Source organism: Chanos chanos, chromosome 9 (assembly GCF_902362185.1).
Source record: "Chanos chanos chromosome 9, fChaCha1.1, whole genome shotgun sequence".
In the NCBI taxonomy this organism is placed as follows: domain Eukaryota; kingdom Metazoa; phylum Chordata; class Actinopteri; order Gonorynchiformes; family Chanidae; genus Chanos; species Chanos chanos.
The window spans coordinates 7,222,950-7,241,452 of NC_044503.1; the positions used below are offsets into that span (position 1 = coordinate 7,222,950).

At 43.1% G+C, this 18,503-nt stretch overlaps 1 protein-coding gene across 1 annotated transcript; it reads right to left on the reverse strand.

Annotated features, from left to right (window-relative positions):
- Nucleotides 1–1,735: 1,735 nt before the first annotated feature.
- Nucleotides 1,736–13,235, reverse strand: ttc39a (tetratricopeptide repeat domain 39A). Its single transcript, XM_030784283.1, has 17 exons — nucleotides 13,156–13,235; nucleotides 9,480–9,611; nucleotides 7,652–7,695; nucleotides 7,462–7,529; nucleotides 7,175–7,239; nucleotides 6,745–6,844; nucleotides 6,516–6,581; nucleotides 6,221–6,329; nucleotides 5,778–5,845; nucleotides 5,105–5,164; nucleotides 4,851–5,012; nucleotides 4,324–4,415; nucleotides 3,851–3,971; nucleotides 3,140–3,251; nucleotides 2,500–2,614; nucleotides 2,001–2,117; nucleotides 1,736–1,853 (listed from the first exon to the last, which is right to left on the reverse strand). The coding sequence occupies exons 1-17, from the start codon at nucleotides 13,218–13,220 to the stop codon at nucleotides 1,736–1,738; spliced, it is 1,614 nt and encodes a 537-aa protein (XP_030640143.1). The 5' UTR covers nucleotides 13,221–13,235.
- Between the last annotated feature and the right edge of the window lie 5,268 nt (nucleotides 13,236–18,503).

Consider the following 18,503-nt stretch of genomic DNA (forward strand, 5'->3'; position numbering starts at 1 on the left):
GTATGCACTGGACAGAATACTGCCCAACATTGGCCGCAGAATAGATGATATGTAGTCTGAAGATACCTGCTGCTGCAAATTACGATTTATGTCGGGTTGATTTCACTTTGGTAATTATAAATAAGCACTGAGTAGTTTTTTTTCACATATGACCAAAAAAAAAAAAAAAAAAAAGCTTCACTTGGTTACAATCTTGCGTAAACAAAAAGTTTCCAATAGATCTTTTCGCTTGTAATGTATCATGATCTGTTCCAACAATTAAAGTAGTCCTTCTGCAAAACAAGAAAAATCCTTGAAATTATTACATATATTGCAACCAACCAACAGGTCTACATTCACATCGATTGAAGGAGTTGAATTACAGCGAAACAGTACAACAGAAATCCTCAGGGTAACACATTTCATAAGTTTAGAGACCAAAAAAAATAGATATCTGCCCTGTTTAAACCCTTAAAAAAAAAAAAGTCTCTTTAAATGTTAGGTTCTAGTGGTTGAACACATTACTCAATGCGGTAGGAGCAAGCAGTCAGGCCCTCCTGCATGTATCTGAAAGACTTGCTTGTTTGAGCTCAAGTACTATTTGGATAAAATCCATATGATGTGAAAGGGAAAAAAAGACCGCCTTTCTAAAAGACACTTTCACTTGTCCACTTAAAACGGGACGATGTCACAAAGGCTCCTTTGCAGTGAATAAATACTAAAAAGGAACAGCAAAACCAGCTTCCCGAAAATGTTCTTTTACATAGACTCTGTGTCCGTCTCCAGTTTCGCTAGTGTACATGTCAATAAAGACCATCAGTGTAATCTATAATCTATTACTTAGCATTACAGGGAAGCAAGGCTTTTTAGTAGCTTTTTAGTAGTACTCTCACACAAACTGTCCATGCACACATTCTACCATAGACACACAGAGATAACGTCACATGATCTATACAACATCCAGGTTGTGCCTCAGTTTTTTTGAAGGGAATTATTCAATATGGAGACAAATACTCCAAGAGCAAAGCAAAGTATTTAAAAAACAAAAAAACATTTTAAACAGTGTAAACACTGGCACATATCTTTGTCTTTCACCTTTTGCTGGTCCTAAATAAAAAGTAAACAAACAATTCTGCTCAAGTGTTAAAAAAAAAACAAACAAAAAACTAGTTAAATTGTATACTTTTATATGCCACGGGACTTGGTCACTCTCAGACACATATAGTGACACAGATCGAGCCATATTATCTGTGGTTGTTTGCTTCAAAACCAGAAGACAAAAACCAATGAGAACTCAGAAAACCACCCAAAATGAATCAGCAGTACACTTCAGAAGGCGTGAGAGCTTTGAGTATTGAGCGTCTAGTCTGGCGGCTATGCGTTGTTTCGCGTATATGTTACAGACAACGTTAGCTACATGCATGTATCTGTATCACACTGTGAGCATACAGTGTTTGATTGTCCCAAATGTAAGTGATTATCAGTGTAAACTGCACTGTGTGTGTGTGTGTGTGTGTGTGTGTGTGTGTTTGTGTGTGCGTGCGTGTGCGCTTTTGCCTCCACAGTGTGTACTGGTTAAGAGCGTGTTTCTGAGTTGTCATTGAGACAGCCACTTTTGAGCTTTTGATTGGTCAGTTGAGTTCATTCTCCGTCCTGTGAGATCCATCTCTCTTTATAAGATCCAGGTTTTGCCCAGCTGGAGAGCCTGCGGACACCGTCGCTCCCCGCCCCCCCCCCCCCCCCCAAGCTCCTACAGCTAAGGACTGGAGGGGGAGCTGTTCTCTCCGTTTTCCCCCGAAGTCCGAGCCTTGTGCAACGCAGCCTGGATTCGGAAATGCGTCCGCGACTCCATGGAGTAGTTCTTGTAGTTTTGCCTGCGCGGAAACGGAACAGAAACGGAGTGAGATTGAGGGGTGAAGCAGTTGTGGTGTGTGAATGGACGCGTTTCTTCTTTTTTTTTTTTTGGCAGGAGCGAACCGTTGAGCACGGAACGCCATGGGCGTGAAAGGAGGAGTGCTTACTTGGCCGACTCCAACATTTTAATGGCCTCCTCCCTCCTGCCCTGTTCCAGACACAGCAGTCCGTGCTCCAGCAGCGCATTTGGCACTAGATAGTGGTCATACTTGATTTGCGTCTCGCTGTAAAGTCAAGGTTGCAGAAAAAAAAATGGGGGGGGGGGGGGGGGGGGGGGGAGAATGGAGGTCAGTAAATCAAAGGGGAGTTCGACAAAACAAAGAAGACAAATGAATAGGCCGTTTGCTCCCTTCCTACTGCAGTTTTTCATTTAAAGAATTTCGATAAATCTAAGATACGGCAAATATACGAGTTTCTTAACGACTCCTGCTTCAAACTTGACCTAAAACTGAAGTGATTCATGTCACCTGAGTCAAATACTAGGCCCTCAGTCATGTTCCTGATGTCAGAATTAGATCTGATTAGCTGTGTTATGTTTTATGGTGCGTCACAGATATAGAGTAATGGGAGATCTTAAAAAAAAAAAAGGGGGAGGTGATGACTCACTTGCAGAGCACGAGAGTGAAATAATGTTCTGCTTCTTCCTGATGACCAAGGTGTTTCAGGCACAGGCCTTTCAGCAAGCTAACAACACACTGGTCATCAATGGAGAACTCTGTCCCTGCAGAATACACACACACAAACACATACACACACAGAGAGAGAGAGAGTGAGAGAAAGAGAGCACTACCATCAACTTCATGCTTATATAATATATGAACCATAGAGATGTGAAACATTTCTGAGTATGAGTCACATGAAAGCAACAGTGTTTTTTTTTTTTTTTTTTCAGTTTTGATAATGAAAAGATAACATAGATATATATAGAGCATTAATACGACAGTGAAAATATTAGGCTTGTGTGATATTTAGGGTTATATTAACATAAGGGTAGTGAGACAAATCGAGACACAATTGAAGTATCACTAGACGATGAGTAAGACGGGGAAAACTGTAACCTTTTCTAAACGCTCTTCTAATCGGTTTCGAGAGTGTTTGTTTTACCTTCACGTAGGGTGTAATCGCTCTAATCATTTACTGTGTAGTCAGTCAAAAAAGCCAATGTGAGCGTATTTGCGATTTAGTCATCGTATTTGTCAGCTGTGTGTTGAGAAGCGCACACGGTCGAGCGTGTCTGGGGCATTACTTGGGTAGAGCTCCAGTTTCTGCTGGGCTTCATCCAATGTCTTCAGCATTCCCTCTGTCAGATCCTTGTGTTTACCAATCACTGTGTAACCGTTCCATATATACATCATCTCCTGAGGAAGAAGAACAACGCATACACACACACATACATACACACACACACACACACACACACACACACACACACACACACACACAAACATTCAAATGATGAGAAGGGTGGAGGTTGTAGAACATCTTCAAACATTGTTTGACTAACATTTTACTATGCCAACAGCGGGGAAGATGTTCACTTCTATAAAATTTGCATGTGTAATCTAAGCTTTAGTTACCATAGCTGCCAAGCAAGTATGGTATGAAAATTGGGTCAAAATGTTCCACAATTGAGTCCTGCGTTCTGCAAATGTTTCTGGGATTTAAGTGCATCAAGCCAAATCTAAAAATAATATTTAAGACTTGTAAATACTCATTGGAATTCGGAAATGAAAGTAACCTGACAAGCAAAACGGTTTGTGTTTGCGTTTGTATTCTCCCTGTCTTGGGAGTCACTTTTGGATAAAAGCATCTGCTTAATGAATAAATGTCAATTTAAATGTCATTGTACAAATGCACCGGCTGCTACAGACGCTGACCCAAATTTAGCACCTCCTCACCGATACCACGATAAGCGTATCAGTCGAATGCAGGTTTGTTGGTCTAAGCAGACACTAACCAGCGGAGGAGCAGGCAGTGGAATGACTCTCTCAGCGTTATAACGACGAGCTTTCCTAATGGCGAACTTTTCTGTCGGCAAGGACTTCCCAGCGATTTTCTGCTTCAGTCCGGGGACTTGCCTGAAACAAGAACAGTGACATTTAACAACGAATGAACGACAAAAGCGCACACCAAAAGAAATCTAATAGAACGCGCATTCCTCTTTTTTGTCTGTATTTTCTCACATGACCAGCGTTAAAGCATAAAGCCCATACTTCAAAATGGGTGTTTACAATGGACATTTTGCATGGAACGTGTTATAGGTGAACACAGCCTATTGTATTCAGTTCCCTAAAAATCCCCTGTGAAGCTGACATATGATACATGAGGAAAAAGCCACTCTCTAAGAGAGAGAGAGAGACACACACACACACACACACACACACACATAGATTAAATGTTCTGTGTTATGCCCTTCTAACGTGATCCTACCTGAACAATGTCACCTCATTCTCCCCAAACGTCTGACATTCTTCACGAGTCATCATGCTGAGGTAGGCAGCTTTCATATAGACGTACGTGGCCTGAGAAGAAACGAGTGTGTGTGTGTGTGTGTGTGAAATGTGTTCAGGTCTGTGTTTAAAAATAAAGCTGCAGCACAAACGCAAACACACACACACTAACGTTCAGCAACGTCAGCGTACGTGACGACAACACGGTCAGCTGCAATTTATTAACCACTTATTGCAGTATGTTTACGTGTAAACATTTTGATACGTCAGTTATTGAGGAGTGACCATGCTTTTTTTTTCCCCCTCATTTGAATTATCCACCCTAACATAGCATGTACTATGCAATTTACAATTTACAATTTGGCATTCAGCAGACGCTGTCTTTTCCGCTTGTCTCGTTTCAAATTTCGGACAGGACCTGGCGCACAGTCACATCCCTCTTCAAAAAATCTGCACTAATGTACATAATTCTGCGAGGCGCTTTGGTACACACGCTCAAACTCTTACTTTAGACCACGTGTTTTCTTTACTCAGGAGGTCGGCGTAGAAGTAGGCCATCTTCCAACTCCTCTTATAGGTGAAACACCACATCAGCTCCCAGTAACACATGTGGTGGAACTGCTTCCAGTGCTGCTGTGCTTCACAGCATTCCTCAAATCGTTTAATAGCCTGCAGTATGTACAACACACGCCCCGGTTAATGGGAACAGATTTTTACATTACCGTACGGCTGTAATACGAATGGAAGAAAAGGTCGCTCACAGCGTCCAAGTTTCCTTTAATTTCCTCTATTCTCCCGGCAAAGAACAGGAAGATGGATCCCTGTGAACACAGCAGAAAAAAAAAAATCACTTCTAAGTCTGCCAACATCTACCATTAGGAACAGATGGGTTTCACTACCACATTAAATACACGGTTAGTTAATGCATTTAACCCAATGTAAATACCAGACGCTATATAATAATCAGTGCTTAATTGAATTAATTCACTAGGATATAATGAACTGGGACACAACCAGTACTTTGAGTCCGAAGATCGTGTCTAATCATAGACTGATTAAGTGACACATAACTGTCCCAATTGACTGGCACCTAACGGTGGCTTCCAATGGCAGTGATACTGAATCCTGACCATTTTGAACATTCTGTTTCAACACTACGAGACACACATTCTCACAACATTCTTTCTTCCCATCCTCGATCGGGACTGGAGTCCAGAGCCATAATTTAGAGTAAAATATGTACGGAGTCGAACAACCACATGCTCAACACTCAGTGAGACCCAGTCCTGGCTAACCATAACCATATAATAACTGCAGTTACTCGTTTCACTCTGCAATTACGTTGAAGTTGTACTGTAATCACTTATATGGTTCTTATATAAATAATGTTGTCACAGCCATCCAGTGTCGAGTGTTTCATACACACTATAGTACCTTAGGATACAGTTTCAGGTACGGCTGGAGTAGTTTCTCTGCGTCCTCCACATCACCTTCCCCTGTCCCTGTATCACACACACACACACGCACACGCGCACATGCACGCACACGCACACACGCGCACGCACACGCACGCACACACGCACGCGCATTAAGTTCAGCAACAAACTTCTCCGTCATTTTAAGTAAGCCCAACCACCCACTGCTGTACGTATTCCTGGAAAACGACAAGGCAGCTTTATATTCAGTCTCACGAATGTGATTTTAATGAAACTAACTGTGAGAGAGACGCTTATGACAGAGACTCTGATAGCCCATTGCTTCGAGGAACATAACCTTCGTTATTCTGCAGTCTTAACGCCGTTTTAAGAGTGTTACGAGAGGCGCAGCTCTAATGGTCCGGTGGGAGTGAAGGCCCGAGGGGAGGCTGTGTGTCTTACCCAGGATGAAACTCATAAAGGTGTGGTAGCAAAGCAACAGCATATTACACAGGAATGATCGGAACGTGCGCTCACAGGAGCCCTCCTGCAGCTGCTGCAGGCCAAAGTCCTACGCACAGCCAAACAGACAGACAGAGAGAGAGAGAGGGAGAGAGAGAGAGAGAGAGAAAGTCAGAACAGCACTACGCACAACCGCTTTCACAGTCATTCACACGCACGCAATCACAGAGTCACACACACACAGACATACTATCACACACTTACAAACATACACACACGTTCAGGTCAAACTCACCTTGTTTCCAGAGAAACCCACAAACTCTAATAATTTGAGAGTCCTCGTGGGCAACAGGGATAGCATCTGGAGAGAAAGAGAGAGGGGGGGGGTGTGTTTGAATAATCTATCTGCAGATTTCAGTAAGGTTTAGGATTGTTGGAAATTTGGAGAGATTATAGAAATTCAGATTAGTACTCTCTGTTCTCTACAAAATGTGGGGGGGGGGGGGGGGGTAAAAACAACTCACTAGATTGAAAGCTCCAACGCCAAGCTTGACCCCTCCTTCAAAATGTCCGTGATTGTTACCGTGAACGTAACCCGAGGACTTGAGAACTGTGTGCAACTCCCTAGAACACACGTACACAAACACACACACACACACACATTCAGACACACATACATCCACACATAAAACCAGTAGGCGACTTGTTATTCTTTAACAGGGGGGGGATGGCCCCGTGGTCACTGACACTACACTATAGATTATATACGGGGGTGGCAGGTGAACAAGGGTGATGCATTTTGGTCATGTTGCTAACAAGGGGGATGGTACCCCCCCCCCCCCCCCCCCCCCCCCCCCCCCCCCCCCCTCCATCCCCCCACAAATCGCCTACTGCATCAAACTCTATTGTGTAGGTACACCTGGAAAATCAGGTCAGTCGGACAACAGTTCTTACTTGTACGTTTGGTAGCTGTTCCTCACTTTGATCCCTCCTTTGATAAAGCTGATCATGTTTTCATCCTGTACATTTTAAAAAAAAAGGGCACGGTAATGCTGAGTCACTGAAGCTTTGATTTAATACAGGGCCATTAAAACATCACGTTCCACTGAAGCATGCTGGTCCTAATGAAAAATAATAAATAAAACAGAAATACACTGCGGAAAGGTGGATACTGAAGACTGGGTGAAGCTGCTTAGTCTGGACGTTACCTTGAAAGGCTAAGGTAAACTGACAATGCTAACCTGTAGGAAGGTGAGTGCTGCCCTCTGCAGGAGACATTCGGCATAACACACTTCAGCGTGAAGCTCCTCTGAGGAAGAGATAACACGGAGCAACTTTCAATGTCTGGGAGATATATGTGTGAACAAAAGGGTTAATCTATAAGGACACTGTAGGAGTTTGACATGTCTAAAATAGATGACTGATACAAACCTTCTGTGAAATTCTTGCTGTTGAAGGAGGACTTCTTCCGGTATCTGAAAAGGCGGAAATGAAAAATAATCCAAAACGGTGTTCTGTTACCCCATCATACTCTTGGTCATGTAACAGCTGCACTTATCAGAGAAACAAGGTAAACACTGTAAGGACAGAGTAACCGGCTCCCTTGTTCCTGTCTACTCTGTCAATGCCAAAATGCAGACTTCAGCAAAGGAGGCCAGATTAAAATATTCAAGGTTTAAACGAGGTTTATCTGTTTACAGACTGGCTAAAAATGCCAGTTTCTTCATTTTGGCGTGAGGCAGCACTTTTTTTTAGAAATAACTGAATATCCCAAAAGCATATTTTGAAGCATTTGTTTGTTGCGTTTGAAACCTTCATTACGCCGCATTAAACGCATTAAACAGGTCGGGACAAAGATTGTGAAATCAAAATTCGACGACTGTTTCGACGACACTTGGTAGTATGTGTCATAACTATGGGATTAAACCATCTAGCAGACAGGACATAATCCTGAAAAAAAAAAAAAACAATATTCGAACCTGTATTGCTTTCCTGCTCTACATTTGGACAAAAGAATCTATGGCTAGTAAATGGACAGAGCTCTTAGACACGTGGGATATGGTTCAAGTGGCCCTCCGGCTCCATGTGCTGGTTAGGAGGCAGAGGACCACTCCATAGCCTCATTGTGAACCTCTGAACAAACACACTGTTGTCTGTGTCCTGGGCAGAGCGTCTTGCAGAGGTTGCAGAGCGTCTGCAATGGCTGTGAAAAAAAAAGCCGTGAGAGAGCACAAACAAGAGAGGACTCAAAGCAAAAAAAAAAAAACAACAAAAAAAACAAAAAAAACGCCACCGATTCAGCACGCAGGCAACTCCACAGACGTCCCAAACCTCTTGACACTACGTTTTGATCGAATTTTGATCATACTGAACACGCATTTGAAGTTTATTCTGTTGTAAACATGATATTTTGGCATGAGATACAGGAAGTTAGAAAGTACCACCCCTGTGCAGAAGAACTGGGCTACCAAGCCAGTGATGGAATTCCCCCACACTGCAAGAAACAGATGACGTGGAAGGAGCCAAAGAGAACGCGGGTGTCTGTGTATGTGTGTGTGTGTGTGTGTGTGTGTGTGTGTGTGTGTGTGTGTGTATGTGTATGTGTGTGTGTGTGTGTGTGTGTGTGTGTGTGTGTGTGTGTGTCTGTGTGTGTGTGTGTGTGTGTGTGTGTGTGTTTATCAGTGTGTGTGTGTGTATGTCCTCTGAAGAAGCAAGTACGCTGCACATTTTCACGCACACACACTAAACTGCTGGTGGTGATGAGGCACTTTGAAATTCCACCAGCCACTGAGATATGGCAGAAGCATGGCAAGGTCTACTGTTCTCTCTGAATAGGTCACAAAGGTCACAGCACACACCACACACAGCCCCCCAGTATTCTCTCCGTTTGGGTCTACACACTGTCTTCAATTTCTCTAAAATATCTGAGCAACATCTGAAACATCCACCATGTGTCAGGAGGGTCTATGTCCTTTTCTGTGTGTCCGTCTACTGAAAATGTACATGAATATAAAAATGGAAAAATGAACGACAGTGACCCCATTCTACAATAACATTTTCAGCCAACTGATAAAGATGTCGCACATCTGCACATCAGTCTAAAAGCAGGAAACTTCTAGATGTATTTATCCAATATGTATTAGATAAATACTATGATGGTATGCTCTTCCTCTTTGTGCATATTACTCTTTAAAACAAAACTGACAAAAAAAAGAAAAGAAAACTCCCCAATAAACTGATGGACTAATAAAAAGATTACCTTTGACAAACAGCCTGGGCGTCCTTCATAGTGTTTCCGGCAGTTAAGATGTCTTCAGGGTTAAAGGTCATCATAGCTTGCATTTCCAGTATGGTAGCATAGGTGAGAGCGTGGTACATACTATCTTTGGTTCTGTGTGTGAGTAAAAACGAGAGAGGAAAACCCATTAAGCTCCTATTTTTAGCAGAAAAAACAACCTCGCTGTTAGTCGCTTAACAAAAAGCGTCACCGTTCACCAACTGTTCGCTCCGTCCTAACAAACAATACACGGCTTAAAACGCCTGGCTGTATGTGATGTCTCTGTCAGAGATTTTTCCGTTCTCTGCACACTGAGAAAGAAAGAAAGAAAGAGAGAAAGAGAGAAAGAAAGAAAGAAAGTCATTCAAAAGAGAGTTATTCAACTCTAGCCCTCGAATCAACACTTTTGTCTTGTCTTGTTTTTTTTTCCTATTTGCTGGTAGATAAGTAAAGAATTAGGGCAATTGGTTGTCATGGTCATGCCTTGCTCTGATGTCAAGGCGGAACGAGGGATGGAAAATCGGCGGTGCCCGGCCCTTAGGGACGGGGAGTAGAGCAGTCCCTACTCTAAAGGTCTGCGGAATGCGGGAATTTTTCTTTTGCTATTCCATGTCAAGACGTATTGTCAAAAACCAGGTCTGTGTGAATTTATCAGAATGTGACACTGCTGGTCCAGCATTCCCAGACTGGAGTTACTGGTTGAACTGGTTTTTGGGGCTGTTTCCATCACAGCAGCAGAGCTGAAATCATTCCGTTGTGTCAAACACATGCTCTCCATGGAATGCTGCATGCCCACATATTTCATCTCTACTGATGAAGGAACTTAGAAAAAAAAAACAAAAAACAAACAGAACGACTCCTTACATTACAGATAGATTTGAGACTGAATCAGAAAGAATTGCTGTTCGACACATAAGTTTGTAAGTACGCAGAAATAGGCCCTAATAAATCTGTCAGGTTTTCTACGTCTGAGGGCTTGTTTGAAGCTCCAGGCTAAACCAAAGAGCTGCACAAAAGAGGAGCACAGACTGTACTTGTTGTGACTCCAGAGCCAGTGAAAAACAGGCTCTGAATGGAGGCACTGCTTCTGTTAATGGTGTTAGTGCTGGTGTTATACGCTGGTTGGCGTGGAGATGGATGACATCAGATTGAGTGACCAGCTGAACTCTTAACCTCAGAATAATCACCGGCATCCAATCTACATCTAATGACTTGTATTAAAAAAAAAACCCACATCAGTGTGTGTGTGTGTGTGTGTGTGTGTGTGTGTGTGTGTGTGTGTATATTACTCAGTCCATCAGCTTTTATCCTAGGGTATATTAAAGGTCAGAGTGAGCTAATAAGTACTTCACAGACATAAAATAGTAAAATGACTATATTATCCTCGAGAATTCTGTCAATAAGCACATAAAACATTCGGTTTTGGGCATTTGACTTCTCAAGAACACGCAAACGACTGTATGTCAGAGCACGACTGAACCGCAAAAGGCCCGGCCTGAGAGAGAACGGGGCTATTGATTGAGGTCCGTAAATGATCTTAATCGTAGTCTGTTCCAGACATGACACACAAAGTTCTTCCCTGTTGTCAAGCACGGCACAGAAACCAAAACACAGCATAAGCTTAATCACTTTAACACCACAATAGCCCTCGACAGGAGCGTTTTCTCAACTGAACAATACCAGCTGACGAAACATACACGCACGCCGCGCTATTAGAGTATCTAACGAACATTCCTTTGCAATGATGGTTGTCATATTTTGACCTGACACAAAAAAACACAGCCCCTCTATTACAAGATTACCCATAAGCTCTCAACCTGCGCATGGATGCACATGATCCTTTTTTTCTTTTTCTTTCTTTCTTTCTTTCTTTTTTTTCCCCCACACATGCAACGAGCAACCACTCCTTGCCTTCAGCTCTAACAGCAGGAGTGAGGCGGGACGGTCTCGTTGCTGACTGGAACAGGTCGCTTACGTAAGCGCATAGCTAAATACGGCAAGTCAGAACGAGGAGCGAAGCCCCAGTACGACACGACTGCTTTCCAACGTTTCTTACTGCGTTACTGGGGGATCTGAAAACACCTGCGCGGCCAGAGGCTCTCCGTCTGTCGAAGTCTTCCTGACCTCGTCAAATCTAACGCGGAGTTTCTGTGCTTAAGAAACAAGCACAAATGTTTCCACGCATTGGTCTGGGCTGTATCTCTTACAAAAGCCTCTAGCATATGAAGATCAGTCATATTTTGACCTTTTTCCTCTTAGGTAAACATCATTTCCAACACAAGTTGTTATACGCAGGACACGATGCTAAAATGAAGATGGAATAAACAGTGGGTTTATACAGCATGTAAACTGCAGAGACCACATTAAAATAATCTGAACAATTGTTTATAAAATCTGTGTTTATAATAGTGTTGTTGCGTGTTGACTTGCCACTGAGGGGCACGTTAAAATGATTTCCGTACGACAGCTCACTGACTTGGTTCTAAATGTGACGTGGCAAACTTTTCAGGTTTCATAAGACTGACTAGCAATAGGTGATTGGAGGTACAGATTGCTCTCTCTCTCTCTCTCTCGCGCTCTCTCTCTCTCTCTCATTTTCCTGATTGACTGTCAGTGTCTCTCCTGGTGATTTGGAAATTAGAGAAGTGGGAGCACACCCCCGCAGGGAATGATGTAGCCAAGGGGGAGGGGCCACAGCAGATTTGAGGAGATTAACCTCTGAGATTGAGATTTCCTTGATTTCATAACCAAACTGTGTCTGCATGCAGCTGAGACAGGATTTAGGAACAGAGTGAAAAGGACTAAATGTATAAAACTACATAAACACACACAGACACAGACACACACACACACACACACACACACACAAGGATTTATCTGTGTGAGGCAATAAGGGAAATCTGAGACGTGGACAGGACAGAAACAGAGACTCAGCCATTATGATGAAAAGGACAAAGAGAGAAAAAAAAGTGTATTTACAGGGCGATGGAAATAAAGAGTCTATGAATGTGCAAGTGAACCTTCAATAATAGGAAACCTGATGAACCAGTGTATCAACACAATGTCAAACAGGAGTCACAGGGGAGTGGGTGTGTGTGTGTATGTGTGTGTGTGTGTGTGTGTGTGTGTGTGTGTGTGTGTGTGTGTGTGTGTGTGTGTGTTTGGTGGGGCAATGGGTGGGTGGGGTTGATAGCACACAGTGTCTTGTGTAAGTCTCCACTGGCAATACATATGACACAAGACAGACATAGAATTTTAGAATACAAAGAGTAGCACACACACAAACAGTATGACTTACACAATGTTCATTACATAAACACACACACACACACACACACACACACACACACACACATACTTGTACCTCTACCTTTGTGAGGACACTCATTGACATAATGCATTCCCTAGCCCCTCACCCTAACCTCAACCATGACAACTAAATGCCTAACCCCAACCCTAACCCTAACCTTATTCTAACCTGAACCCTAAAACCAAGTCTTAACCCTCAAACAGCCCTTTGCAGAAGTGAGGACCGGCCAAAATATCCTCACTTTCCCAAAATGTCCTCACTCCCAAGGTCTAAAACTCCAACTGGTCCTCACAAGGATAGCTGTACAAGTACACACACACACTCACCCACACACAATTCATCACTCACTTGCTCTTGAGTCTGGTGAGGGCTTCTTCAAAGTCATTCCTCAAGAACAAGTCCAACGCTCCCATACAGTCTTCCAAAGCCACTGACAGGTCAGACTTCTCCGACCTGTCATTAACAGAGAGAATGGCATGATGAAACAGGCAAATGAAGAGTGTAGGCAGTAAAAGAAAATAATCAGAGAAGGGTGTGGAGCGGTGGTAATGTAAAGTTATCATTCATCTTGCAGTATGGCTTTTTTTTTTTTTTTTTTTTTTTTTTTTTACATTCAGGGTTAAACAATTCACTCCACTGAAAGGCATCTTACTGTATTGAATCAGTCCTTTTCTAAACAGTTTAATTACTGATAGCACAGTTCTGATAAATCTTTAAAAGAATTTCTGTGTATGAAATCCTGCCACTGAATGACACCTAAATATCGATAAAGTGGTTTAACAAAAGGGAAAGGTTATATATCAAAGGAGTTCCCCTTTGTTCATCCTCTGCCTACACTATAAGTCAACAAAACTGCATAAGAACTGGTAAACACGTATGAGCTATAGCCATCCAAGATTTCCCACTCAGCCAGATAACTTAAGCTGCAAGTCAAGACTGTCCAACAGGAACATGCCTTAGCTGTTCTCCTATTGGGCAGTTCTGACTTTTGGCTCAAGTCATGCGGCTAACTAAGAGTTGACCAAGCAGCTGGAGATTCTGAAGAGAACTTCTCATCTGTGCCAGTGTAAAACTGTTGAGTCTTTGCGTAAAGTCAAAGCTTTTTTACCGCAATCTAGCCCCCAGGTAGTTCTCAGTTTAGTAAGAGGGCAGCGAGACCTGGACAACCTTCAAAATAGTTTCATAGCAGCGGTGTGTGTATCCTTACATATTCCCCCTGGATACACACAATACACACAAGCAGAACCTGCAGCTATAGAGATGGACTGACGTTATGGTTCGGATCTCATCTTCGTCCTTGAACTGGGCTTAGGAAACGTGTTTTAGCTGTATCCCAGTTTCTGTAACGTATCAAAGGATTTTCCCACAAAAAAAAAATACCAGTTGCAGTTGTTTTAACATACGAAAATCATTTTTAGTCTATTCATTGATTATTTGCAGCGTAGGCCGGTGATTCTCAACTCCAGTCCTGGGGGCCCAGTGTCCTGCGCACCTTTCTTTTAACTCAGGACTGACACACCTGATTCCACTGATTAATCAGTCATCAAGCCCTTGATTAGCTCAATTATCTGTGGTAATGAAGAGTTAAAACAAAGATGTGCACGACAGTGGGCTTCCAGGACTGGAGTTTAGAATCACTGGCGAAGGCAAAATATGTGAACATATTTTCACACCTATATGGCTTCCATAAGCATCTCTTGCTATTAGAGTGTTGGTTATAATAATCTAGAAATGAATGGCAAAATGCTAGCAAATAGATTGTAGACCTGTGTTGCAATCATCAACAAATTTACATTTTATTGTTTCAGGCGCTTCAATGCTACCCAAGAGATGTCTCTATGTAGGCTTGTGCCCTGAACAATAATGCTAATGACAACCTCTGAAGAGATCCCGTTAAACAAATGCAGGACAAAGAAGAAACCTGTCAAAACACATGCTGTCTGTTTTACACAATACAAGATGTTCCACCACATAGAAGTGCATTGAGGTTCCACACTCCATGCTTACACAACAGCTACATGTTAGCCAAGTCTAAACACTAAACAGAGTCAGTTTCAGGTCCGTGCTGGTACTATGCAGGTAGCACGATCGTATAGGACTGGACAGATCAAAGCTAAAACTGACATGCACATTTTTTTGAATTCCAAATGTATTGCCACTGAAAATATAATATAATCGGATCCACACTGCGTTGTAATGGCAATAAAACCGACCTCAATTCTAACAGCAGTGTCCATTATCTAATAATGCTCATTAAAAGCTCCAAACAGTCCATCCATTTTCAGACTGCCTCAGAACAGAGGCCTAAGTATGGACCCCTTTGCCTGCGAACAAAGCCGTGCGCGTTACGAGCGTGAAATGGGACAACGGACGTAATAATTTTGACGAAATAACAGGCATGGCTTTACATTCCAGCGCATCTACAACACAGTAAAGTTCTTTATGCCTGACCTTGGCTGTCAAGTCTCAACAGTCTTAATAACTGGGTTTGTCGTCAACAAGAGGCTTGTATGTCCGTTCGCCCGCTTTGCCTCCCCCCCCCCCCCCCCCCCCCCCCCCCAAGCTAATGACAAGAGGATGACCAGCGAGCTGTCTATCTTATCATCGTTGATGGTCGACCACTCTCCTCTCAATCCACACATAACAGTGGAATTATCGGACTCCTAACGGTGCCAGTGGACCTTAAAGTGACGTGGTATGGAGAGAATACCATGACCAGTGCTGTATGGGAAACCATAAGACTGATGCTACGGGCTACAGGCACCTGTGTCTGTGTCGTAGCGCTTTGCCATTGTAAAGTAATGTATCCGTATTCTTTCTGTTTTCATCCAGTTATCCAGTTTTCGTCCTGTTTGGCGCATCCTGCTTGCAGAGGAGTGACACATGAGACCAGAATTTCATCATTCTTATTGAGTTAAGAGACAGAAGCTGACAGAAAACTGAACAGCCATGTCATGTGACTTTGCTGTTCCACTTGAAAAGTGGCCAGTCAGATTATGCAAAACTGATTTTGAAGATTATGTGGTAAAGATAGTTATCTGAACCACCATTGGTTTCTTCAGTGAAGCAACCATTTGACCTTTAACATAGACCCCGATAAAACTCTGAGGACATTTCCTTTTCACTGTGTTATTCAACCATCATTTGAATGAACATTTTCGATTAACCTGGGCCCCCGAGCCTCACACACATATGAATGGAACAAAGAAAGGGGAAACTGTTGAGGCGACATGACACAGACATTGTCGAAGCCTTGTTCTGACTCTGTTTTGCACAGTATACAACATCCAGCAAAAATTAATTAATTAAAGTCAGCAAGTCTTAAATGCTGATCTCTCCTGGGAGCAACTTGTACACGGAAGATCATTTCCTTAAACAACTGACGGAACAAACACGCTGACTCTGACACACACACACACACACACACATACACACATACACACAAAAGCACACCTTATGCTGAGATCCTGAGTGCTAACACTCCCATAACAATTACCATATCTGATGTCAGTTGAATGGATTCTAGCTTTAAAACAACACCTGAGCTTCCCTGCTTAGTAGGTGACACTGCAACAAATGAGACCTGCCCTGAGAGAATGACATACGGATAAAATCACACAGCTACCATTTCAGCCTGTCCAGTATCTCCGCTCGTCTTTGAAGAAACTTCTAGGTTTTTAAAATTTTATTCCATTTTGTTCCATTTTATAACCACACGAGCCAGCGATGCTAACAAAAAAACGGACGCTAACTAATTTGTACGTACATCTTTCTTTCTCAGCGTCAACCGAAGGACAATTTAGCTGTCTTACCCATTTGACAGAGTTTCTGGTTCTCCTGACATTTTCATCTGGCAAAGCTAGAGAGGTACGTGAAAACAGAGAGCTAGAGAGGGAGAGAGAGGGAGAGAGAGAGAGAGAGAGAGAGAGAGAGAGATATGGAGAGACTGAGAGAGAGCAAGCCAGAGAGAGAGAGAAGGAGAGAGAGGAGCAGACGCAGTAAAAATCTCAGGCTTGTTCAGCTGTGGTGGTGTGGTGCAGAGCGGCTTCCCTCTGGCTACAGCACTCAGGCAGACAGGAGAGAAAGAAAAGAGAGAGAGAGAGAGAGGGGGGGGGGGGGGTAGGGACACAGCCCTTAATAAGATCGGGATGACTATCACACATAGGGAGATGAAACATTCTGTCTGTCCCTTGCTCTCCGCCTCCTAATACACACACACACACACACACACACACACACAAATACACAACAAACTAAAATCCCCTCCTCTAACCCCTCCTCTTCCCCACATCACACTCACGCTACACATTGCAGTCCAAGCTCTGATTGGCCGACGCAGCGAGCAGGGCAGAACATGCTACCTAGGACACACACACACACGCACGCAAATGAACCTGGTATATACATAAGACAGATAATGTGGCCAGTGCATGAGCAGAAGAGTCTCACACACACACACACACACACACACATATCCGTTCCTGACAAAGCATGCTTTTCAGATAATAATGTTATGTGAATCCAAGCGTGCAGGCTCTGAGCAAACGGATGACATACGGTACGCTGTAAAAGAAAAAAAAAGAAGAAGGGGGGGGGGGGGGGGGGGGGGGGAGTTTCCTCCTGCTTTTTTTTTTACTGCAATAAGGCAGCGGCACCCACATGTGTTCGACTCTCCATCACACCATTCATCACACATTTATGTGTGAGAGGGTGAATGTTTGTCTTTCGTTGTGCAAAGTCAGGGTGCAGCGGCTAACCACTCCAAATACTGAACAAAGGTCAGTGTCCAGTGACTAGAGTACAGAGACTCAGGTAGCCAGCACTATGGAGAGAATGCTTCTCAGAGAGTCCAGCCTCGTTAAAGGGTGTAACATGGTTAAGACATGTTTAGCTATACCATGTACAGCAAACATACTTAGCTTTTCAATGACTCATTCAAACGGTATGTACCTTTCACCCAGTGTTTGGCGATCCTTTCATTGCAAGCATTGACCTATGTGAGCTCTTACCCAAAATGCATTTCAAAACTGGGTGCACCAATTTTGTTCTTTTCTTTTCCTTTCTTTCCATCACAGTACTATCACTTTAAAACCTCCACCTATGTGGAGCACTCCGCTAGCTGTGTTAGGTGACTTTGATTTTCTCATTAATCGCTCAATACAGTGGAATTACATGTTAAGTTAAGTACACTTTATTGATCCTCACAGGGAAATTTGGCCACTCCATTGGAACAGTGGGCAGATACCATGTAGCGCTGAGGAACCAGCTCCAGTTCTGGGCCAGTGCCATAGTGGGGGCATCTGAAACGTAAATGTCTTTAACTGGGAGGGTGGACCCAGGCAGAGAGGATGAAGACTGGGACTCCAAGCTCAAACCTCTTTGTTTTTCGAGGCAACAGCTGTAACCACCACACCGCCAGTATCCAATACGTGATCAAGTCACACTGCAGCAGTCCTGACCGTTTTAAGCAAGAAGAGCTAATTGTCAGATACCTCAAACTCAGCTTTAACAGCTATAAAAGACTGCGCTGACTCTCAATGACCAAGTCACCGTCAGGAAAGTAGACAAGGAGGATGAAAAATATTGTTAAAACTTGGACAATCCAGGCTACAAGCGTAGTGGTTTCCCTCTTGAACATTCCTTGTTATCGCTACAACCAAGTAACACGCTGTGAGAAATGCGGCCGAACACAAGGG